Source organism: Dryobates pubescens, chromosome 27 (genome assembly GCF_014839835.1).
Source record: "Dryobates pubescens isolate bDryPub1 chromosome 27, bDryPub1.pri, whole genome shotgun sequence".
NCBI lineage: Eukaryota > Metazoa > Chordata > Aves > Piciformes > Picidae > Dryobates > Dryobates pubescens.
The window spans coordinates 6761965-6786261 of record NC_071638.1 but is presented as its reverse complement, the minus strand read 5'-3'; the positions used below and the strand labels follow the sequence as shown (position 1 = coordinate 6786261).

Sequence of the window (24297 nt, the reverse complement as noted above, 5' to 3'; positions counted from 1 at the left end):
TATAAATCCAGTGCAGCCTTGTTCATTGATGAGTACATGCTGTATCCTGTTTGCTTAAACTGTAAGACTGAAGGCAAAAAGAGTTGTCTCCTTCTCAGTGCTTCAGGTCTCTTGCAGCCGTTCTTGGCTGCAGAGGGCTTCTTAAGTTTTTTTTTCCCAAACAGGCAGGGGTTAGGGTTAGCACAGACATCTAAAATTGAGTTAGGCATCTTGATCCAAACCATTTGCTTAGGGCTTTTTGATATCAGTGAAGAGAAACACTCCTCTTTAGAGTGTAATTCATCTCAGCCTGGTATAAGCACCTCAGCTGAGCAGGGTGGAAGCACTTACATCACTCTGCACATCATGAAAAGAGGTTATGGTGACCATTTTAGATATGGATATGGATATATTCAAATCTATTCTAAACCAGTTCTCAGATTACTGCATGAATTCTCACCCATGATTCATGGGTGAATTTCATCTTGAAATGTTGACTGGAATACATATATTAAATCTAAATATTCAGCATTCCTACAGCACTATGCCCATAGTGCATTCTCTTTTCCATGTTAAAATCCATTTCATTAGAGAATTGGCTGCAATTTACCTATATGAAGACTCAAGCGAAGAAAATGCTGAATACCCCAGGACTGTGTGAAGTTTGCCTTCCCTTTTGTTTACTAAATCCCTCTATTCTTCTGATATTCTTCTGACATTTTATCAGAAATTTTCTTTGTAGTCTTCAATTGAAATATATTTCACATCACAACCTTCCTGAATTTATTAACCTGTATTTTTCTGTTATTCTTTTTTAGCAATCTTTTTTGGGTGCTTTGAAGCTTTCCATATGCAAGCATCACAATTTTACTCTCTGCTTACTGTCTCTGAACTCTTTAAAGCCAGGTTTATTATTGCATATTTAGAGTAGTCCCTTTCAAAAGCTACCAGTTCAGTTGAACTTCTTTATCCTTTACATCGTCTTCTCAGGAGATCTCAGTCTTAGCTCCCAGTTCGTTCTGTGCAGGAACAAAGGCTGCTATTTCATTCTTGTTGCTTTCATCCCCAAATTTTTTCTCACCTTTGAGTTTTCAGTCAATTTCTTCCTGGTACTTAGATTTGAAGTAACATCTCTCCTAGTAAAACCAAACTCCTGCCTTTCTGAAACAAAAAGTTTGTCTGCAGCACTGGCAGTCCTATAATTTGATTTGACAGTACCCTGGCAGATGGAATCCTTATAATCAAAAAGTTACATGAACAGTAAAAATCTGCCTTTCTACCTGGTCTTTGGATGGCTCTGACTAGCTCAAAGGCTCCTTCATCTGTCTCTTCTTCCAATCTTCCACCTCATGCAAGACCCTGAACATAAAGCAGTGTGTTCTTTCCCCTTGTGCTCTTCACCCACAAATAGTGTATAAGCCTCTTTCCTGCATTTTCCTCTTCTTTATTTGATGTTATTTTGTGGTGCTACAAAGACTACCAAGTTTTCTTGTGCTGAAAACAGGAAGATTCAGGTAAAATGCTTCATTTGTTTTTCACTTTTGTCTCAAAGACTGTGCTACTCTAAGCTTTCCTCAAAGATTTATATGATGAACATTGAGCACCTTATCCTATTTCTGTATTGAGAAGAGAAAATTAACTGTCATACACTCCCTGCCAGCCAAGGCATTACCCTCCCTGTTTTTCTCATATATTTCATATTCTAGACTGAAAGAATCAATAAAAAGGACTAAGGCTTGAAGGGACTTCTGCAGGTCATCTAGTTCAACCTTTTGCTCAAAGCAGAGCAAAGTTCAGAGCTACATCACTTTGTTCAGAACCTTGTCCTATCAAGTTTTGAGTATCTCCATAGATGGACAGGAATTTTGAATTCTGTTCAATAAAATGATTTTACATGTATTTTCACATATTCAGTATATATTAATAGCTGTTTTGATTTCCTACTAAAGCCAGCAACTGAGAGAGCACCTAAAATTTTTTCATTACCTAGTTGTCTAAAACCTGCTCTAATTACATACATTTGTTATGAGGAAGGGCAGCGAGAGAAAGTCATGAGCAGGCTGACATCTGGGCCTTGGTTTATGATGAACACTTATCTTATCAACCTACTGTTAATAAACTCACTAAAACAATAAAGAGCAAGATTTAATTTTAACTTGGTTTACTGGCCCGCTTTAGCAATGGCTAAAGGTGATAGCTTGGAAAAATATTAATCAGAGTCAGCTATTTAAAGGCAGACTTTATTTTTTGTCAGTTTCTGCAGGAAAGTGCAACTAGCAGTCGTCAACCATGAAGATTCTTAGCTACCTCCTGGTTTACCGAAGGTTCCTTCTCATTGTCCTCACCCCACTGCTTTTACTTCCACTTCCACTTATCATCAAAACCAAAGTAAGTGACCTGCTTTGAGACATAAAATTATTTTCTACCTATATGTCAAGCCTGAGAGTCTCAAATCTTTTCAGAATCATGCAATCAGACCTTGAATAACTTTGCAATCTTTGCTCCATGGATTACGGGGTTTTTGTGGTCGATTTTATTTTTGGTCAGATCAGACTGCATGTGAAAGCAGAGAAGACAACAGCTTTAATGTAATATTCTGTGCTGGCTGCATGAAGTTCTGAATTATATATTTGTTTTCTTGTTCAGGAAATGTTTTTTCTCACTTAACATCATCTAGACTACCTGGAAAATTCTTTCCTTACTGTTAGATTTTTTCCACTTTTAAATAGCTCTGTATGATTTTCTCATTTAGCATCATTTAGCCTACCTGGAAAATTCTCTCCTTACTGTTAGATTTTTTTCCACTTTTAAACAGCTCTGTATGATTCACAATGGAGAGGAACTGTCAGAAAGACAGCTGCATTTACCTTTTCAGCTGGTGATGAACTTTGTTAGTTTATCATTGTTAGGGATATTATTGCATTTATAAACGATAGGGCAAATATGGATGTGAATACAAATATTAATAGCTTTCATTAGTATGAAAATATGCCAGAAACTTGTTAAATAAATGTACAGCTAGACTGTATATTTACAGTGGGAATGTACACCATGTAGTCAATATAACAATTTTAACAATTTAATGCAAACTGGGAGGAAATAACAGAAAGAGCGAACCCCCTGGAGCAAAATGGCGCTTGGCCACAGTGGAGAGAGAATTGACAAGAACCGTTAAGCCAAAGAGGCAATGAATTAATTGCTCACAGCTGATTCCACCCACGTGGAGAGTGCTGCTGCTGTGTATTAGCTGGTGAGGCTTTGGGGCGCTCTCGTGTGGCGCTGGCACAGCTGGTTGCCAGCAAGAAGGCCACGCGGTCCTGGGGCTGGTTTGGCTTCGGCAGGACAGCAGGCTGTACAACACGTTCTCTGTGACGGGCACTTGCTTTGTAAACTGAGGCAAGCTGGGTAAACTGAGGCATGGCAAAATTCTAGTTGCAAGGGGCAACAAGACTTGGCTCCAGCTCCAAGGTTTGTGGCTTCTCTAGCTTGCAATGTGCAGTCTTGTGGCTTTATCCCAGGCTCTGGACCGGGCACTCTAGGCAGGGACAGCTCGAGGCAGCTTCAAGGCAGATAGGTCCAAGCAGGTTCATGCAAGGCAAGGCAAAGGTGACTAGAAATCAGCCAGTATATATATCTTCTCTGAGATTCAATAAGATAAATAGGGCAACTGAAGCCAGCACATAGTTATTCAATGAAGAGGGGTTCTGCCAGACTGTAGCCATAAAAGGCAGAAACATAGGCCTGGTCAGGCAGGAGCAGTGGCCAGTACACATGCCCCTACTCCAGAAGCAGGGCTGTTTAGCAGACACACATGGTCCTATTCTCTTTGTTCCTTTTCCTGCGTTACCCCCACTTCCTGCAGAAAGGAGAGGGTAGAGGGGCACAGTGTCTAGACACATCAGGGTATGTCTGGGTTTGTGCTGGGGTCGTTTGGCCCTACCATGACAATCATATATGGAGCTGCCCGATAGCAAATTATTGGGATCAACATCTGAGAATTCCCCTCTCATTCCTAAACAGAGCAAAGTTTATAGCAGGACAACTCAGTTTTATTTTCTTTAAAATAAATAACTCTTGTGGCAACTCTGAGCTGGTAAAGCAGAGGTCTAAGAATTTCATTACTGACTCTATTTGGTATGTCAGCAGAATGAAATGGAATTCCCCTGGGATGTGTTTTATATCATACATGAAATGTAAGTATCACGTGCAACAATACATGACAGTACAGTTCAGAAATCCTTGCATCACAGATAAATAGTGGTTACAGAGCAATCTGCTTGATACTGCCTCACTTCACAGTTTCAATATTTCATTCTCCTCTCTGAGAAGAAATTCTTGATAAATTCTTAATGTGGTAGGACTTAAATGAGAGTAACGTTTACTAGGTGACGAATGGATTGACACAATCAATTTTTTTCATGTATAATACAAGCTTCCCCTAAGAATAAATCTTAGATATAGCTGGCTGACTTGGATTTGACATTGTTCTCCAGTCAGAGGTTCTCAGATCCATTTCATTAATCCATCCTTTCCCCAATACAAACCATTTCTGTTGCTGAGTAGTTTCACGCAGTAAAAGATCTAAGCCATTTTCCTAAAGAGCAGAAACACAAATCAGAACTACACAAAAGAGAGTTTTAAAAGAAACCAAACTCACTTCATCTTGCTACATTTGGCTGTGGGTGTATTTGACAGGCAACACTGAAGTAAATTCTCCAGAAAAAAAAAAAAATATGGGGGAAAAAAAAAAATCATCCTATTCCCCATGACTTTAAAGACACTCACTATAATTACAAGTCTTGAAAACAACATCTGTGTTTCCTGACAGTCTTGCATGATGTTTGTTATGTTATATGATATCCTTGACTTATTGATGCTGATGATAAAAGTTCAGTGATTACAGGAAAGACAAAATGTGACCTGTCGCTGACTGTGAGCACTCCTAGAGTTGTAAAGGTTTGCTTGCAGCTGCAGAATGTGTTGTATGTTAATCTGAGGTCTGGAAATGATCTGGGAAGACCTATATGGTTAATTGTGCTTGAAAGAAAAGTCAGCTGACTTTCTTTTCTGCCTTTCATCAGTGGTAAAATTTAAGTAATTTGACTATCTCTTAGGGAAAAAAATATCATTAAAACTATTTTACAGACAGTTTCAGTTCTCAGTGGGATTGCCAATAGCAGACAATAAGTACCATACATTCAGGTCCCTTGACTCAAATTTGTTGCAAGTGGGAGAGTCTCTCTACTGACATAGCTACACTTTTTTAAATTGTGGTTTTTCTCCTGGATGACCCACTTATATTTTTGTTGATGCCTTTCTTATTCCAGGAAGCAGAATGTGCATACACGTTGTTTGTAGTTGCCATCTTTTGGCTCACAGAAGCATTGCCACTGGCTGTTTCAGCTTTGCTCCCTGCCTTTATGTTCCCATTGTTGGGTATAATGGGATCCAAGCAGGTAACTCTTTTTTTCTCCTCTCTATTAATGATGGATTTCAGTGATAAAATACTCAAAGAAAGAACCACATAAAGTTGAAACATTGCAGGCTAATCTATGGATTTGCTGAGTGCCAGTCACAGTAGGACCTGGGAACACAGTCTCAAGCTGCACCAGGGGAGGTTTAGACTCGAGGTGAGGAGAAAGTTCTTCACCAAACGAGTCGTTTGTCATTGGAATGGACTGCCCAGGGAGGTGGTGGAGTCACCATCCCTGGAGGTGTTCAAGAGGGGATTGGACATGGCACTTGGTGCCATGGTCTAGTCATGAGGTCTGTGGTGACAGGTTGGACTCGATGATCTTTGAGGTCTCTTCCAACCTTGGTGATACTGTGATACTGTGACTTTTAAACACACTTTATCCTCAGGATTTACTCTTATTTCTTTAGCATTTTTATTCTAGGTTGTGTTTCAGTGCTTAGATGCCAGTTGATAGATATGCTAAATAGATATAACATATTCTTACTGTTACAGAAGTGAGATGACTCACTGAAACCCCATGTACAAGATGCTGAGTGTGTACCTTCATTCCAAGGAGAGGACATCACAGATGATCATACCCTAAATCTATGTTTGAAGTTGTTTTGTCTGTTAGATAGATGACTAAATCAGTAAAATCAGCATTTCATTGTGAGTTCACATGTGAGATGTGACTGATATCTTAGGTTATTCACCTCATAACCTGGATTTTTTTATTTTGTTTTAACCCTATGCACTTTGGTGCTCTTACCCTTGCATCATTTCGTTGAATGAAATTAGTCCAAATTTAAGCCAGGAATGTTTCTGAATATTTAATTCAACATATGCTGTTACAGAATTTTTCTTTAAATTGATAATGCCAAACACTAATTGGGAGTCCCACTTAGTTAACAAAATACTTCTTGTTTTTTATTTCAGGTGGCATCTGCTTATTTCAAAGACTTTCATCTGCTGCTGATTGGAGTAATTTGTTTGGCAACATCAATCGAAAAATGGAATCTCCACAAAAGAGTGGCTTTAAGAATGGTGATGCTGGTGGGTGTCAACCCTGCATGGTATGTGCTAAGCAATATCTTGAAGACATTAATACTTGTGGAAAGCTATGTAATCCAGCCTTTCTTTTCTACAAAAACCAAAGGAGATACTTGAAATTATGTGATTGATTGCTAGGTGACACATCATTATTTCTCTGAAATCTTAACTGAAAGTTCCCTGCAGTGATTCTGCTCATAACAAGGATCCTTCTGAACAAGAAAATATGGCGAATTTGTGAATAACTAAGGGTCCTGTTTCCTTAGCGCTGGTTAGTACATTAATATCTCGTGCTTAGGACTCAGCTATGCTTATTATTAATTTGTATTTCAATACTGTTTTCAAAATTCTGGACTCTGCCCAAAACTACAGGAAGAGTTAAAATACACAGCAAGGAGAGAAAGTCATGAAACATAAGATGTGGCAGGGAAGGAAAAACATATTAAGCACAATGTCTTTATTCATATATTTTGCTTTGTCTACCTATGAAGAAAATATCAAAGGAACAGGGACTTCCACAGCTGGCTGAGGTGATAAGGGAAATGAACTCACACTCTCTCTACTTATTCACTATCAGCATATATCTTACAAAGTGAAAACTCTTTGCTTGCTTTACAAGTTTGCAGAAAAGCTTTGGGCCCACAGATTCATCTTTTAACACACCAGTAAGGCTGCAGGTAAGATGTACAGCAAGTCTAGCTTCCCAGAATCCATGATTCTTATGACTGCTTGTCAGGGAGAAAACAGTGACAGTAAGTAAAGAGTCAGGAAAAAAGACCTCCTGCTAGGACTGGGCTTAGTTTAAAAAATTGATATGCCTCTTAGGGGATCAGCTGATAACACTTCATGGAAATCTAGGGTTATTTCCATTCCTCAGTGATTTATCTGTCCTAATCTAAAATATCACTTGTAATTTTTTCCCCTTCATCTTGTGATATCTGGTAGTTTTCTTTTTTGACAAAATGCTCCTTACACCCATGCTCAATTGCCTCCCAATATCTTTAAGTATATTCTTGAGCTATGTAGCTTTAGTTATTTAAACCTCTCCATTTTTTTTTTAATCACTCCTAAATCCTCACCATTTTGCTGAAATCTTGAAAGGGAGAACACTAGTGGATGTCGTGCTGTGCTAAGCTGAACAGTGATAGGGAATTTACTGTGGTCACAGAAACATTCAGCCAGCTTCTGAGTGTCTAAAACAAGTCCACAGACTGATTTGAGGAAGCAGTTATCTCTCACAATTATCTCAGCCCTACCACATTTCCTGATAACGATTATAAGATTATAATGAGATGATCTGTGAAGGAGAGATTCTGCCAGCTCTCAGTATCTGCTTTGCTGTGTCCAGTGCAAAGTGATGCATGCTGTTCCCTGTGCATAGCAGGAATGCCTAGACAGCCTGAGTGTGCTGGAGCCTCATCCAGTCTACAGCACAAATAGCACTGTAGGTGGTTTCTGCATTAGAGAACATGGAGGATGCAGTGGAAGCAGAATAACATTGCATTCTGCATGCTTTTGGAGCAACTGGCTTGTGTAAGAAATAGTGTGGCTAGCAGGACTAGGGAAGTGATTGTCCCCTTGTGCTTGACACTGGTAAGGCTGCACCTCAAATACTGCACTCAGATTTGGGCCTCTCGCTACAGGAAAGACATTTTAGTCCTCTAGTGCATCCAAAATAAAGAACAATGAAGCTAGTGAAGGGTCTGGGGAACAAGTCTTATGAGGAGTGGCTGAGGGAAATGGGATTACTTAGCCAGGAGAAAAGGTGGCTAAGGGAGACTTTATTACTCTCTACAACTACCTGAAAAGTTGTAGTGAGGTGGGGGGGGGGCAATCTCATCTCCCAAGAAACAAGTCACAAGTCTGCAGATCATTTCATCATTATGCCATTAAAAGTGCACAAGGTGCCCCTGCTGAGAAAAAATCAAGTTAGAGATGTTGTTGCTATTAACGGAAATGAAAGCCTATGAGAAGCATTTTGAAGGGTATTTTTATGTAATAGCATCATTTTGGTATAAATTCATGTTTTCTTTCACTGAGAAATTCTTTCAGGTTTTGTGAAGGTTTTGATCAGAGGTGGGCAAAGTACTCTACAAATTGCACAAATGCCTTCTCAAAAAATGCTGCAACCACCCAGTCCTTTTTCTCACAATTGTTCTCTCGCTGTAGCAATGCATGCAAGGTGTTTAATGGCACTGCCAACACCTTAGGATGGGAAATCAAAAGCATTGCACCCATTTACAACTCCAAGAGATGCCTTAAAAATGACAAGGTGGCCTGCATTCTAGTTTACTGTCTAACCTCTCCACATATGACATGGAATATTTGGGTTTTTAAGTCCAGCCCCTGATGCACTTCAGTGCACGGTGTCAGTGCAATCAGGAACTGCACAGATGCAATTCCTATTTGTAGTAAACTTAGCAATTGCAATGACTGTCATGTAGTCATTTAGTGCAAAATGTTTATTGAAGCACAAATAATCTTTATGAGACCCAAGAACTAAGATTAAGACCTAAGTATCCATTACATAATTGTTAATATTTCTTGCTATATCACCTGGACTGCTATCTAGAGGACTTAAAACCTAAGTGAGAAGTCCAGGAGTATGACCTAGACGGTACAACATGAGATGAACAGTATCAGCAGTATAGCTGTTTCACCTTTCATTTGAACTTGTGACACGTGTAGTGCTCTTTCTTCAAAGATTATTCAAATGCTCTGTCATTCTGTGAATAAACATTAGCGTTTCTCTTTTAATCTATAGTATATTTGAAACTTTAAACCACCATAATTTCAGTGTCTTTGATCAAGACAACTTAAATTCATAAACTTCTTCAGAGGCCAGTTACAAACTTTAAATATTTTTCCTACATTCAAGCTTTCTGTTGAGAAAGCTTTCCATTTATATTAGGTAGAGTGGTGATAGGAGGTGTTGATGTAGCAGCCACAGACTCTTCTCTTCTCTTCCAGGCTTACGCTGGGTTTCATGGTTAGCTGTGCTTTCTTGTCAATGTGGCTCAGCAATACCTCTGCTGCTGCCATGGTGATGCCAATTGTAGAAGCTGTAGCACAGCAGATCACTAAAGCTGAAGCAGAAGCTGATGCACTGGACATGTCTTGCTCTAATGGCTCCATCAACCCGGCACTGGAGCTGGACGGTAGGCACACAGTTTTTGGCCTTGCCCACCCTGACTCTGCAGTGGAGTAAGTACCACATAAAACTGAATGGCTTGGGAAGTAATAGCATCTTTACATGTTTCATTGAGAGACTTCTCTTGGATTATTGTGCGTGAGGTCTCTCATGTTCAAGAAGATTGATTGAAACTGAGCAGGTGCAGAATATGGCAGATGTATCACAGTATCACAGTATGACTAAGGTTGGAAGAGACCCCAAGGATCATCGAGTCCAACCTGTCTCAGTAGACCTCACGACTAGACCATGGCACCATGTGCCACTTCCAATCTCCTCTTGAACACCTAAGACAGGGAAGGAGAACAAGCTGGCCTACTAAAACGTCTGAAAAGAAATATGACTACAGGTTATAAATACACTGGGGTTAAAACTTAACAACAGAAAAGAGATTTTGAAGCTCTGTGGTAATATTGGGAGAACTAATGAATCTAAAGAGGTAACACACACAGTTCCATTGTAAATTAGGAAGATTTCTCCTCATTAGAAGAGTCAGACTCTGGGCATGAAGAAATAGGAGTCATTAAGGAGCAGGGCACAATTCAGCTGTTCTTAAGATTGGCACTTGCAAATGTATTCATGGGATGATGTGGAGTGATTGCATGAAAGGGACATGCCAATGGAGCCTTTCCCATTTTACTTTCTTAAATACTTATCTGTCTTTTCATCAATGTCTTACAGAAAATATAGGAGAAAGTGAAAACAGTGACTGGAAAGAGAAAGAAAAACAAGTTAATGGGTAATACTCATTCACTAAGCTCTGCTCTAAGAGTTCATCTGAACAGAATATCTGTTTATTACAATTAATGCCTCTGTTTTTCCAGATATGACAACAGTGTGAGTAGTACTATGTGCACAATTGAAAAAGAAAGTGAAAAAGAAAAGGAACAGGTACTTAAAGTGTCTTTTTATCTTGCAGCTACTTCCTGTAATTTAGTTTTAATCTAAATTTCACTTCTGTGTAACATCTTACAAGGCACAGCTGGCACTGAAGTAAGAGGTGCACATATGCATACAGTTTGCTTATGTAATTATTTCATTAGTGGATTTGTGCTTCCAGTTTATTTTACACAAGTTAAACCAACCTCAACAAATACAGACTTCATGTATCAGGTCTATACATATATGTGTGTGTATATATATGTGTGTGTATATATATGTGTGTGTATATATGTGTGTGTGTATGTGTGTGTATATATATGTGTGTGTATATATGTGTGTGTGTGTATGTGTGTATATATATATATATATATATATGTATGTATATAACAGTAAAGGAAATTCTTGTATAAAGGCTGAGACAGCTCTGGAAAACTACTGCATGATTGGACACTCCTTCCTTCTCCTTTGCATGAATAATTGTAGTACCACTGCAACAGCAAACCAAACCACAGCCATATTGCCAGCAAGTTGTCTGGCTCTTCTGGGCCATCCCTGAATGCTATTTTCAGCTTTATGGTGAGCCCTTCTTATCTACTAATTGGTGTATATTCTTTCTAAGCAGAACTTGCCGCCTGCTGAAACAGAGAAAAAAAGCAGAGAGGACAAATACAGTGGGATCTTCAAAGTGATGTGCTTATGTGTTGCTTATTCTGCTACCATTGGAGGGCTGACCACAATCACAGGAACATCAACTAATCTGATTTTTACTGAGCACTTCAATACGTAAGAGACTATATTAAATTATTTGTATTCTTCTTAATCCAGAGTTTTAGCTGCCCTTTCTTGAGCCCTCACATGGCTCCTATAAAATGCATTAGAAACCTTACCCTTTCATTTGATATTATTTGATTCTATTGTTTTCTTTTTGTTATTGTTTTGTTAAAAGGATAAAATGAAGTTGTATTTGACTTAACTGGTAAAGACTGTATGTGATTGCTCAACACATGCAAACAAGATGACTGTTGTTTTGGTTGGTTGGTTGGTTGGGTTTTTTTTAACAGTACTTAACTCTTTAAATAGCTGCATGGAAAAAGATGGGCATATCAGACATTACTTAGCATGAATATGAAAGACACCATTGGCCAAGAAGGCCAATGGCATCCTGGCCTGTATCAGGAACAGCGTGGCCAGCAGGAGCAGAGAGGTCATTCTGACCCTGTACTTAACACTGGTTAGGCCACACCTTGAGTCCTGTGTCCAGTTCTGGGCCCCTCAGTTTAGGAAAGATGTTGAGTTTGTGGAACATGTCCAGAGAAGGGCAACAATGCTGGTGAGGGGTTCGGAGCACAAGCCCTATGAAGAGTGGCTGAAGGAGCTGGGGTTGCTTAACCTGGAGAAGAGGAGGCTCAGGGCAGACCTGATTGCTGTCTACAACTACCTGAAAGGAGGTTGTAGCCAGGTGGGGGCTGGTCTCTTCTCCCAGGCAACCAGCACCAGCACCAGAACAAGAGGACACAGTCTCAAGCTGTACCAGGGGAGGTTTAGGCTGGATGTTAGGAAGAAGTTCTTCATAGAAAGAGTGATTGCCCATAGGAATGGGCAGACATAATTGTTTTTGGTCCTCTCAGGTTCCCTATTTATTCTTTAAGTGTACTCAAAGAGACACTGCAGCACAGCATCAAGAATCTATCCAACTGAAAAAAAAAATAGGGAAAAATATCCCCCAAATATTGGCTAACACACCAAGAACTTGTGTAGCCAGTTGCAGGCTAAGCATTAGTCTGCTCACCAATACCCATGCCCAGGAGCCTTTACTGGGCAGGAAGGCATCAGTGAGGAGGAGATGGGGTGGTCCTCACTGCTCCCCTGGATAATCCTTGATTATACTGGGTCCTTTTCTTCTAACTCCATGTGTTTTTCTTTTAGTATTTTATCTGTTTCTGTATTGGAGTGTTTCCTATAGAAAGAATCCTTCAGGTTGCTGCAGATCCCCATGTCAGTTATCTCACATCTGCAGTTATATTCACCTAATCTTGCATAGCTTTGCTGTAGAGAGTTTCTCTCAGTTCTTTGCTACACAAAGCAATTTCTTCAGCACTGCAAGCCAGGGTTCACAGCTGGACAATATTAGAGCAGAGCTATAGATCCTAGGAGTACAGGCAGCTGCATCCCAGGGTGAGATAGCACAGAGTTACCAGACAGCACTTCATAATGGAGACAACTGACTTCTGTGCTTGAGGAAAGGTGATTGTATGATAACCATTTTGGTTCTCTAGTCAGGATCACTAACAGGTTACTCGGTTTCCTGAAATTTGTTCACGTAACTGACATTCCAACACAAAGAACCAAACTTGGCTTTTATATTTTTGACAACCTAAGCAATTTTATAAAAGTCATTAACGGAATAATCATAGAATCATAGAGTCATACAATCAAAAAGGTCGTAAAAGACCTCAATGATCATCAAGTCCAACCTGTCACCCAATACCTCATGACTACTAAACCATGGTACCAAGTGCCACATCCAATCCCCTCTTGAACACCTCCAGGGATGGTGACTCCACCACCTCCCTGGGCAGCACATTCCAAAGGCTAACAACTCTCTCAGTGAAGAACTTTCTCCTCACCTTGAGCCTAAACTTCCCCTGGCACAGCTTTAGACTGTGTCCTCTTGTTCTGGTGCTGGTTACCTGGGAGAAGAGACCAAACCCCACCTGGCTACAGCCTCCCTTCAGGTAGTTGTAGAGAGCAATAAGGTCTCCTCTGAGCCTCCTCTTCTCCAGGCTAAACAATCCCAGCTCCCTCATCATCTCCTCGTAGGGCTTGTGCCTGAGGCCTCTCCCCAGCCTCATTGCCCTTCTCTGGGCATGTTCAAGAGTCTCAATGTCCTTCTTAAATTGAGGGGCCCAGAACTGGACACAGGACTCAAGGCGTGGCCTAACCAGTGCTGAGTACAGGGGCATAATGACTTCCCTGTTCCTACTGGCCACACTATTCTTGATGCATGCCAGGATGCCATTTGCCTTCTTGGCCACCTGGGCACACTGCAGGCTCATGTTCATCCAGCTGTCAATCAGTACCCCCAGGTCCCTTTCTGTTTGGATGCTCTCCAGCCACTCTGACCCCAGCCTATACTGCTGCATGGGGTTGTTGTGGTTCTCTGGATTTGCTCTGCTTACCAAATATGTTGTGTTTGGCTGGAAAAAGTTTATTGCTACTGTCATCCAGTCACTGTAAATGGAGGAAAATGGGTCTAGAAAATAAACAGTTCCCTGTATTCTATCCATCATTGTCTTGGGCAAGACTCAGAGTAGATAATCTAACAATAGAAGATAGTCCAACCAACACTATATAAAAGCCATTTAAAAAGTAATTTAAATCAATCATTCAGTCTACCTGAGAAATATTTGCTCTGGAGATGAAGAATATTATGATTACTAGAAATACATATGCCTTCAGCCCTACACAAATTTGCTGGCCACAATATTTTGACATTTTATAATGGAATCAACTTTTCAGTATGAGTTTTTCAAGAGCTTGTCTTGTTGCTCATTAAAGGATCATCACATGTAATTCAGGAAAAATCATCAACACTTTAGCAAGTGATGAAATGTTCAGTCATTGCTATGCTGATGTCAGTTTTCTTCTCTATCTTGGAATTCACTGATGCATTCAGAAATTGGTATCTCTAATCTTGTGATAAAAACTGAATAGCCACACAATCAATAAATTATATACCAAAGCACATTGTTTTTTACTGTTCCAGTTTCACTGACTCATCATTATGTACTGTTGCAATTTAAAGCAATTCAAGATTCCACTCAAGAGCTGGGTAGGACTGGAAGTCTCTGCTGGCACTTTAATTGCAACATATGTAAATATCATAATGGATATAGATCAGCTTTTAAATTTGCACAATACTTGAGACAGTGTTCATAAAAAGCATTTACTTCTGCAAAGCCAATCAAATCCTTTATGACAATCAAAATTACTTTTCTTCTAGAAAGTCCTGAAAAACAATAGGTTGGCTAATAATTAGAAACAATCACTACAGCCTCTGGACATGGTGATTTCCTTTCCATCTGATTTTTGCATCAAGGAGGGAGGCTGTTCAAGGAGAGCAGATTTTTTTTTCTCATTTTTTTAGCACTAAAAGCTCTCAGTAGAGCTGGAGGTGGTCAAAGGAAATTCTGTTCATAAAGTAAACTGCAACACAAAATACAGTTACCTGGCCTTTTTGCCTGTCTGGCATCTATCTTGTTTAACAGTAAATAAATTTCTTTCAGAAAACCAAAGTCCATTTCTTTTCTTAAATGTACATGACAAGGAGACCTCTGGCTGAACGGCCCACATCAGTACACAATGGACTAAGATAGCCTCAAAGAGACAAAGTGACAGCAGGCAAAATCCGCCTAACAAAAGAACATCCCATCCTTTCCTGGAAATTAGTAATAATAATTTTTTATTTACTCAGTTTTGAATCCCTTATGGAACTTTAAACAATGCAAATCTCAGAGTTATCTTCACTGCTGTCTTCTAACCTCATGGGACCTTGCTCCTCTGTGTATGTTACCTTGTGCTAAAGTCTTGTCTCAAATTGCTGCTTTTCCTCAAGTTTTGTTTCTTTGTCATTCTTACGGTCCTCAAGGCTGTGAGTGGCCCTTCCATGCCTAACCTAACTCAGGCTAGACACACCTAGATTGCAGTCAGATCCCCCAACCTGTTTCTGATCCAATGGCCAAATAACTGGCACAACTGGTCACGATGATCAGGAACAGGATGGAAGGGTGAGTGAAGAAGACGCCAGAGGCCATCTCATGCTGAAATCAGCTGCCATCCAGAAGCAATCTTTTGAAGCAAGGTTTTCTGGCCCTTCTCACAAGTCTTCATTCCTTTGCAAAGCTCAGCTGAAGTTTTGTTTTATTTTTATCCAGACGTTACCCAGATTGCCAGTGCATCAATTTTGGATCCTGGTTTATCCTTTCCATCCCTATCACAGTTGTTATCCTGATGCTCTCCTGGCTTTGGCTCCAGTGGCTTTTCCTTGGGTTTGAGTAAGTAAATGTTGTAATCAATAAAATTAAAGGTTGATAAGAGATACTTTATAGCAGGAATAAATATTGCACCAAAGTTTAACTGGCTTGATAGGAAGATAATACAACAACAGTGATTTTGGATCTTTGTTAGTGTGGCTGAGCCCCTAGATGGAACAAGAATTTTCTAAAATACTAATACATGACTACTTAGCCCAGTGTTTTAAAGATTTTGGAGAGGACAATCCTTGGTTTGGGCTAATTTTTCAAAGCCATATTCTCCATAAGTTCATTAATATCTGCAGAGGTAACAATGGGGGCACCTGTCTTTCAATATTATGTAGCTACTTATTGTGCAAGAGATGTAGAGTGAGATTGTCTGCTTTTAAGCAGAGACTTACCACTCTATGTGTGAACATGTGTTGTTTCATTTTTCTTGTTTGTCTCAATAGTGTTGTTTTTAACAGTGTGTAAACATCCTATTCAAGAATGAAAACCTAGCTCATAGCAAATAGTCTTCTGATCCATCTGCGAGCTACTAATACGAGAGAAACTTTTTCATTACAAGCCAAAGTAAAACAAAGTCATAGGTGACTTTCAATAAATAGCTAGGTTACGTATTTGATTGTTTCAATTAGTTCCCATAATTAAAGTTTCCTTCTTCCTGGGCAAATAAGCAAAGGACACATTTTGTTGCTGCCTCTATCAATCCCCCGCTGGGCTTGCCAAGCAATTCAAGTATGCTCAGTTTGGTGTGTGATAATTAAATGGTAGATACCGAATTGTGAAGCGACAATTTTGCTTTTGTGGAGCACCATTTGTAACCAGAAATGTTGGACTTGCTTTCTGTGTACACTTTTAATGTATCATTCAATGTTACTGATTTATATTCCAGTTTTAAAAACATGTTCAAGTGTGGCAAAAAGAAAACAGCTAGAGAAGAGGCTTCTGCACAGGTGATTCAGGAGGAGTATAAGAAGCTTGGACCAATGAGGTACGTCAAACTATAAATCCACAAACCAGAATGTGTAAATCCAAAGATGAATTCAGGAAAGTATATAACCCATCTGTTTCTTCTATAGCTACCCAGAAATTGTTACACTCGTCCTATTCATTTTAATGACCCTGCTGTGGTTCACCAGAGAGCCTGGCTTCATCCCAGGGTGGTCTTCACTTTTCCCAAAGTAAGTAACTTTATGATGCACCACCACCAACTGCACTGTGTCTTAGTTACATACTTTCTCTTCCTCTCAATTTAAATACAAATAAAATGAGATCAATACTCGACTAATAGTCCAGGTTGAAGTTGTTTAAAACCTTTATAACATATACAAATTAGTTAAAGTCCCACAGTTTCACACATGCCTATGTTCAATGTCTGAAATGTGCTAAATCCATTACAGAACAAAATAAAGTGCCTGCTTAGAGGGATTATGCCTAGATGTTAGATTTCATGCAGTGGAGGAAAATGCATAATGATTGATGTTACAATATCCTACTTCCTCATCAAATTCAAGAATAAATCTTTGGTCAGAACTTTTTTATTTGCTGCCTTTAGTGATAGCCACACTTCCATGCATACAGGCCAACATCCCCTACTTTGACAGCTCTACTTAATGATACATAGAATACATAGAATACATAGAATAAACCAGGTTGGAAGAGACCTTCAAGATCATCGCGTCCAACCCATCAACCAATCCAACACCACCTAAACAACTAACCCACTGCACCAAGCACCCCATCAAGTCTCCTCCTGAACACCTCCAATGACGGCGACTCCACCACCTCCCCAGGCAGCCCATTCCAATGGGCAATCACTCTCTCTGTATAGAACTTTTTCCTAACATCCAACCTAAACCTCCCCTGGTGCAGCCTGAGACTGTGTCCTCTAAATGATATATGATATATATTACTATCTCTTCATACATAACTTTCTCAATGTCACAGTTCCACTAACCACCCAAAAGCCAGGAACAATTCAGGAACTATATATGGGTTGGGTTTTTTTCCCTCTGCTGCAGCTTGGTTGCACATTTCCTTCCCCAGGATCACTTAGAACTGTCTCCCTGATAAATCAGTGACTCTTGCAACAAGCTGCAATAATGTGCTATATCCTGTTCTCTTGCTGTTACTGCTGTAATATCAATTCTGTTGTTCTGTGACAAAGGTCTGGGTTTTGCTCTGGAGTATTGAGAGGAGTGAGACTTTGTGCTACTTAGGTCCTTCTAGATGTAGTATTTATTACTAGAAGGGTCAAAGGCCCATGATGGATTTGGATGGTAATTTTCCATTCTGTTCTCCTCACATGTGAACATTTATCCATCGTTCCTTCTGTCTTTAAATATACCCCCACCATTCATAGCCTCACACACTCTCCCCAGTGCTCTGCCATAAAGTCTGGTAGAGGATGTTACAAAGTTATTTGGTGTAAAAATATTAAAATATTAATTAAAAAAATAGTAGACACTAAAATTGGTTTACAAGTATTTGCTTTTTAATTACACAAAACATTGCAAAGGGTCTTTTTTTCCCCCCTTATAACAATAAAAGAGGTGATCATTATCTCATATGAAATGTTCTATTCTTGAAGGGGTTTTGAAGTGTTGACCTAATCAAGCAATCAGCTAGCTAAGCAATCAGGCTGGCTTTGCTTCGTATTAACATTCAGTACTCTTCAAACACCATTTAATGAGATACATGTTATACTGAAAAACAGATATTTCAAACAGCCTTTCAGATATGAAACTTGTGGCTCAAATTAATTACTTCAGTGCAGAGATCCACATTTGTCTATTAGAAGTTGTCTAGATACCATCATCTGAGGATCTTGTTCGCTGGCAGGGAAACGCAGAATATCTTCTAAGCAAATGTGCTTACAGGTTCTGCGCAAGGTAGTTCATTTATTCTACAATGCTAAAGATCAGGGCAGCTACATTGTTGTGTGTGTCAAGCCTGGTGTAGTTTTACTTAATTAGAACACAAATTTCCAGAAAGCAGCCAGGCTTGATTTCAGAGCAGCCAAGTACAGGTTCCTCAGATTTTGACTTGACCACCTTCCTTGATGATCTGTAGTGGTAGATAATCATCTCTGCTGCCAAACCAAACGAGACAAACTTGCACCTTTTCTTCTATCTCAATATAGCTTCCAGCCATCTGGTTTTGTCTTTATGGCTTTTCTGTGATAGGTGCTTTAAGGATATACATATCTGGTTTAATTATATCACAGTGTGAGCTTTGTTTTGACAAACTAAATTGACCACTGAAAGTTTTGCTCCAAGAAATAATTCCCCATCACTCTCACCACACATGTTCATGTTCCCAGCCCCTGGAATATCCTTTTATGATACAAGCACTGAAAAATACAAGCACTGATCTTTTTATTTCTTTCTTGCAGAAATATTGCCATTTAATTATGATACCTCCCCACTTTTTAAGGGCTACTTACTGAAATATCATCTAATTTTTGATCCACATTTGTGCTCTATCAGTATCTCATAGAGCTAATTTTAAAGCAGCGTTATCAGATGCCTTTCAAATATACATTACCTTTACTAGTTAGTTTTTCTAAGAAGGTGTCATAAATATCTTAAAATCTAATCCTTACTGGCCTGCCCTGATCTCCTGTTACCTCCCTCTGGGGACAGATAGCAGGGTGTTGTAATAAATGTTGTATGACAATACAGAGAGCAGCACAGGGTAAAAGCTCCTGTTTCCTGCCCATCTGTTGACAGTACAGGATCACACGTCATTTCTGCTACCTACAGCAGTTTCCTTCCTGGCCTGATTCCAGGATGCAGGGTATTAGCTTCAATTAGAGAAGTTTCAAACTGGCCTTTGGCTCAGACTTTATGAACCTCGTAAGAAACAGAAAGTTCAGCATGGGGCTGCAGCTGATTGCAGCTGATATATGCAAGGTCTGCTTCCCTCATTCTTCCTCACTTTATTGTGGGAGTGAATTCTTTCTGTTTTCTGCATGTTTTATTCCTTTTGTTACTTCCAGTACAGAGTTACTATGTACCCTGGCCCACAGCTCTGTTCTCTACATTGTGAGATCTCGTCCCCTTGTACTCAGCCCTGGTGAGGCCACACCTTGAGTACTGTGTCCAGTTTTGGGCACCTCAATACAAGAGAGATGTGGAGGTGTTGGATTGAGTGCAGAGGAGGGCAACAAAGCTGGTGAATGGCCTGGAGAATAAATCTTCTGAAGAGTGACTGAAGGAGCTGGGAATGGTTAGTTTGGAAAAGAGGAGGGTGAGGGGAGACCTCATTGCTCTCTACAACTATCTGAAAGGACGTCATAGAGCAGCTGGTTCTGGTCTCTTCTCATAGGTAATTAGTGATAGAACAAGAGGAAATGGCCTCAAGCTATGACTGAGTAGGTTTAGACTGGCCATCAGGAAAATTTTTTTCACAGAAAGAGTGGTCAGGCATTGGAATGTGCTGCCCAGGGAGGTGATTGAGTCACCAACCCTGGATGTGTTTAAAGGTCGTTTGGATGTGGTGCCTGGAGCTATGGTTTAGGGGTGAACTTTGTAGAGTAGGGTTCTGCGTTGGACTTGCTGATCCTGAGGGTCTTTTCCAACCTGAATGGTTCTGTGATCCTGTGATCTCAGTAATCAACAGATTTTTTGCTGCCTTATAGGACAAAGGGACTTGATTTGAGGACAATTAAATTGCCAATTAAAATAGAGTTGGATGGTCAGAAACAAAGACCAAAAGTAAAATACCTTTCTCCAACCCCCCATCTGTACTGGCTCAACTTCACTCCTTCATTTCTTACTCCTCTACCTGTTTCTACTGCACCAAGTAGTGCAGAGGTGGGGAATATGGGGTCATGGTCAGTTCATAACCTCTCCTTTCTGCCATGCCATCATCCTCCTCACTTTCCCCCCCTACTCCTAACTATAGATATTAATGTTTTTTCTTCTTAACTTCTCCTTAGGTATAAAGGCTATGCAACAGATTCAACAACTGCCTTAGTGATAGGCCTCCTGTTCTTTATTATTCCAGCAAAAACATTGTCTAGAACTTCAAATGGAGAAACCAGTTGAGTATATTTTGATATGGATTTTACTACAATAAGTTATCTAAGATGTTATCATAAATGCAGTTTATTGCACTTGTTAGAGGAATTTAGTTAAATACTAATGTTACAGTTTTGATATAGGATAATATCTTAATGGGATATAAAGCATCCCTGGTCTGGAAATCAGTGCCCACAATTAAGCAAGGGCAAGCAGCAGAGTTTATTTTGTGAAAAAGTTATTGCTTATTTAAGGTGCCCTATAAAATTCAGCATGGTAAACAGGTCCATTTGCCCTGACTAAATTATACCTCCAGCTTCTCCTCTTTATACATTGAATTCTGCAGCAGAAATCAATGAGATCTGGAGGTTCACAGGGAACCTAAATGGGTCTAAGTGAAACAGCATTTACTCAGCAATGTCTTTGAATAGTGCAGTTTGAGTAAATTAAACTCATTGATATCGTGTAGCTATTCTCCACAGAGGGAAGAAGGGGAGGGGGTCAATGCTCCATTAGTGGAAACCATTATAGCTGTATTGTCTTCAGGCTGTGACAGTTTAAAGCAACTAAGGTTCTGTCCCACCAAGTGTAGGTTGTTCATGTTGAAAACTTGCCTGATATTATTCATATGATGAAACTTTGCATTTCAATATTTCCCAAGTGCTTCCTCAGAGGGATCATTTCAAGACATTTCTCAATATGTTTTCAAATGGGAGGTGGGGATGTGCATGTGTGTGTGTGTGTGTTTCCCTTTGCTTTTGTTTATTTATTTATTTATTTTTCTCTAGCTGTTTTTGGTTACACTCCTCTGATTACTTGGAAGGAATTTCAGTCATGCATGCCTTGGGAAATAGCTATTCTTGTTGGTGGTGGGTTTGCACTGGCAGACGGCTGCGAGGTAATGCAATGTATAGAAGACACTGAACAATTAGCATGGCCACGTCAGGAGCAATTCGGGCACACAATGAATTCAGTCGTTTCAGATAGTTGTATTTAAGACATTCAGAAAACAGAGTCACAAAATCGGGACTTGGCTTTGTCTTCAAGCACTGCACAATGATGACTACTGTTTGTTATTTAATTTAAATCTGACAGTGGTATGAGTAGTGCAAACACACAGTTTTAAAAGCCTTAGGATTAATGTGCTGCGTCACTGAGTTATCTCCCATGTGGAGCCCCACTGGCAAGTCTAGTAAATCAAGCAGGTCTGGGCCCAAACTGATTATGAAGCCTGGTATACCCTGCATTACAATTTCCTGATTATGACTCCTATAAATGGCTCAGAGGTGAAAATATAAAGAAAAATAAAGTTTTCATGGGTTCCCATAGAACATCACTGAATTGGAAAAAATGCACTTAAGAACATGTGAAAAAAATACCATGGAGAATATTTCAAATTATTTTTCTTTCCTTCTTTTACACATACTTTACAATTAGCAGACAGCTAGATTTCTGTTCTATGTGATTTATGACATTTCCTTTTCAGTTATTTGTTAAGCATAATCATGTTGTCATATTCCTTGTGCAGGTTTCAAAACTTTCTGATTGGGTAGCAAGTAAATTGACCCCCCTAGGATCATTACCCTTGTGGCTGGTTATCCTGATCTCGTGCCTTATTGTCACTTCAGTAACGGAAGTGGCCAGCAATCCAGCTACCATTACGATATTTTTGCCCATACTGTCTCCTTTGGTGAGTACAACACAGGTAGTTTTTAATCAGAACCTGCTCTATCATCTATGTAATTGCACAGCTGCTCAAAGAAGCTGGTTTTAAAAGTCTTCATAAAATCATGCATCCTTTTGTTCTGCTCTGTTGTGCATTGGATTTGTTGTTTTGAGGCTATCTTACAACAACAGATCCTGAAAATTCAGTAAAATTAGGTTAAGGTTCAACTCTAGAAAAATGGACTTTGTTATTCCTATTCTCAAATAACTGAAGCCCTTCAAAAGGAGAGCTCTCCTAGGGTTTCTTCAGGACCACACCTCCAGTGACAATGGTTACACTGCAGATTTCGGTCTGTCACTAAAGAGAGGACTAATAGATGCACTTTATATGCAATTGTCATTTCTTCTCTCCTTAGCTCAATTTCGTCCTTTCTTCTCTTCAGCCTTATTATAATACCCAGTTCTTTCTTTTTCTTCAAAGCTTACTGATCATCTTTTGGTCTGTAGATTTTCCTCTTGGACAGCCTAGGCATATATTAATGACCTTTCCCTCTCTTACAAAGAAATCTTAGTCTTCACTTCTTTGAGTCTCTGCTTCATATTATATACAAATTCAAATTTTTTCATCTTTCTTGCAGGTTTTTTTTTCCCCTTTTAATCCTTATGCAGTGTGCACATTCTTTGTAATGGTTTTATTTTATGTTCTTGACTACAACTAGAAAACATCAGGTGTGAATTTCAAGTTCAGTAGCTATTCTGTGTTAGAATCACCTTTTCTCCTCTGAAGAATTCCCAGATACAGTCTTAGAAATGAATCATCAGAAAAGGTTATTTTTCATTATTTTAAACCAGCAATTCTGGTCACAGTTCACTTATTAGTGTAATAGGTTTGTATTTATGTATTTCATTTGCCAAATGTGTCCCTTGACAGCTGTTCTATTTTACAATAGGCTGAAGCCATTCATGTGAATCCGCTTTTCATTTTGATACCTGCTACCTTGTGTACTTCCTTTGCATTCCTGCTCCCTGTTGCAAACCCAGCAAATGCCATTGTATTTTCATATGGTCATTTAACTATTATGGACATGGTAAGTTTCAAGCAAAATTCCCTAAAGGAGATTTTTAGCACTTAAAAAACTATTCAGTGTCTTGATGTGAGTTTCTGCTTTCTTTTTCCTCTCCTTTAGGTGAAAGCTGGTTTGGGCATTAACATCATCGGAGTTGCTGTAGTTATGCTTGCAATTATGACATGGATAGTGCCTATGTTTGACCTCTATAACTACCCAAGTTGGGCACCAAACATTCCTTCTACAAATAGCACTGGGCTGTAAAGAAAAGGAAAAAAAATATTCTGAGCATTGATTTGGATTGGTTTTATTTCTTTTGTTTTCCACTGGTGTGGTGAGTCACTTAAAGTGTTTTTTTTCACCACAATGATAGAGACCTACATCACTGATAATGACATATTTCACTGTTCCAGAGAATGATGATCCAGTCTGAGAGTCTAGTCAGGAAATAATATCATAAAGCTAGTTTCTAATCTAATTCAGCTAGTCTGAATTTTTACATCTTCATGTTATGAAGGAAAAAAATAAATGGGCATAGCCCTCATCACTGGCAGTTTGCCCCCATTCTCAGGACAGTAAAACAGTGGGATTTAGCTTTTATTATTTTGAATACATTTTCTTACAACTACTTTGGTGATACTTGGAGTTTGTCAGAGAATATATTGGTTTTCTGTGTTCTAGATTCAAACACCGTTTGAAATGGTGTTGAGAGCAAACAAAAGATCAGGTAGGGGATTGCCTCGAACGTAGCGTTTACAGACCTGTCAAAAATGCACAGAAAATGGAAAAGACCAGCATGATCACTTACACAGCACTTTATCTACTAAGCACCTTGTAATCTGGAAGGAGGATACATACTTAAACATGTATTTAGTCTACCTCCTCCAGGACCTCGCTGAAACGTGGTGTTGTTGTTTAGTATTTTTCTGGACAGACATATGTTGCTAGA

At 39.4% G+C, this 24297-nt stretch overlaps 1 protein-coding gene across 2 annotated transcripts in view; it reads left to right on the top strand.

Moving 5' to 3' along the window:
• The window catches only part of SLC13A1 (solute carrier family 13 member 1), a 52444-nt gene extending 28775 nt beyond the window's left edge, over positions 1-23669 (top strand). Inside the window, exons 2-16 of one of the 2 annotated variants that reach the window (XM_009896287.2) lie at positions 2234-2367; positions 5307-5435; positions 6371-6507; positions 9455-9642; positions 10356-10413; positions 10499-10565; positions 11179-11339; positions 15491-15610; positions 16485-16583; positions 16672-16773; positions 20535-20638; positions 21405-21514; positions 22145-22306; positions 23232-23369; positions 23469-23669. In XM_009896287.2, the coding sequence (XP_009894589.2) occupies positions 2269-2367; positions 5307-5435; positions 6371-6507; positions 9455-9642; positions 10356-10413; positions 10499-10565; positions 11179-11339; positions 15491-15610; positions 16485-16583; positions 16672-16773; positions 20535-20638; positions 21405-21514; positions 22145-22306; positions 23232-23369; positions 23469-23612 (1818 nt within the window). In that variant the 5' untranslated portion in view covers positions 2234-2268 and the 3' untranslated portion in view covers positions 23613-23669. Of the gene's footprint in view, positions 1-2233; positions 2368-5306; positions 5436-6370; positions 6508-9454; positions 9643-10355; positions 10414-10498; positions 10566-11175; positions 11340-15490; positions 15611-16484; positions 16584-16671; positions 16774-20534; positions 20639-21404; positions 21515-22144; positions 22307-23231; positions 23370-23468 lie in introns of both variants that reach the window. The other variant, XM_054173817.1, reaches the window with a different exon arrangement.
• Positions 23670-24297: the final 628 nt, after the last annotated feature.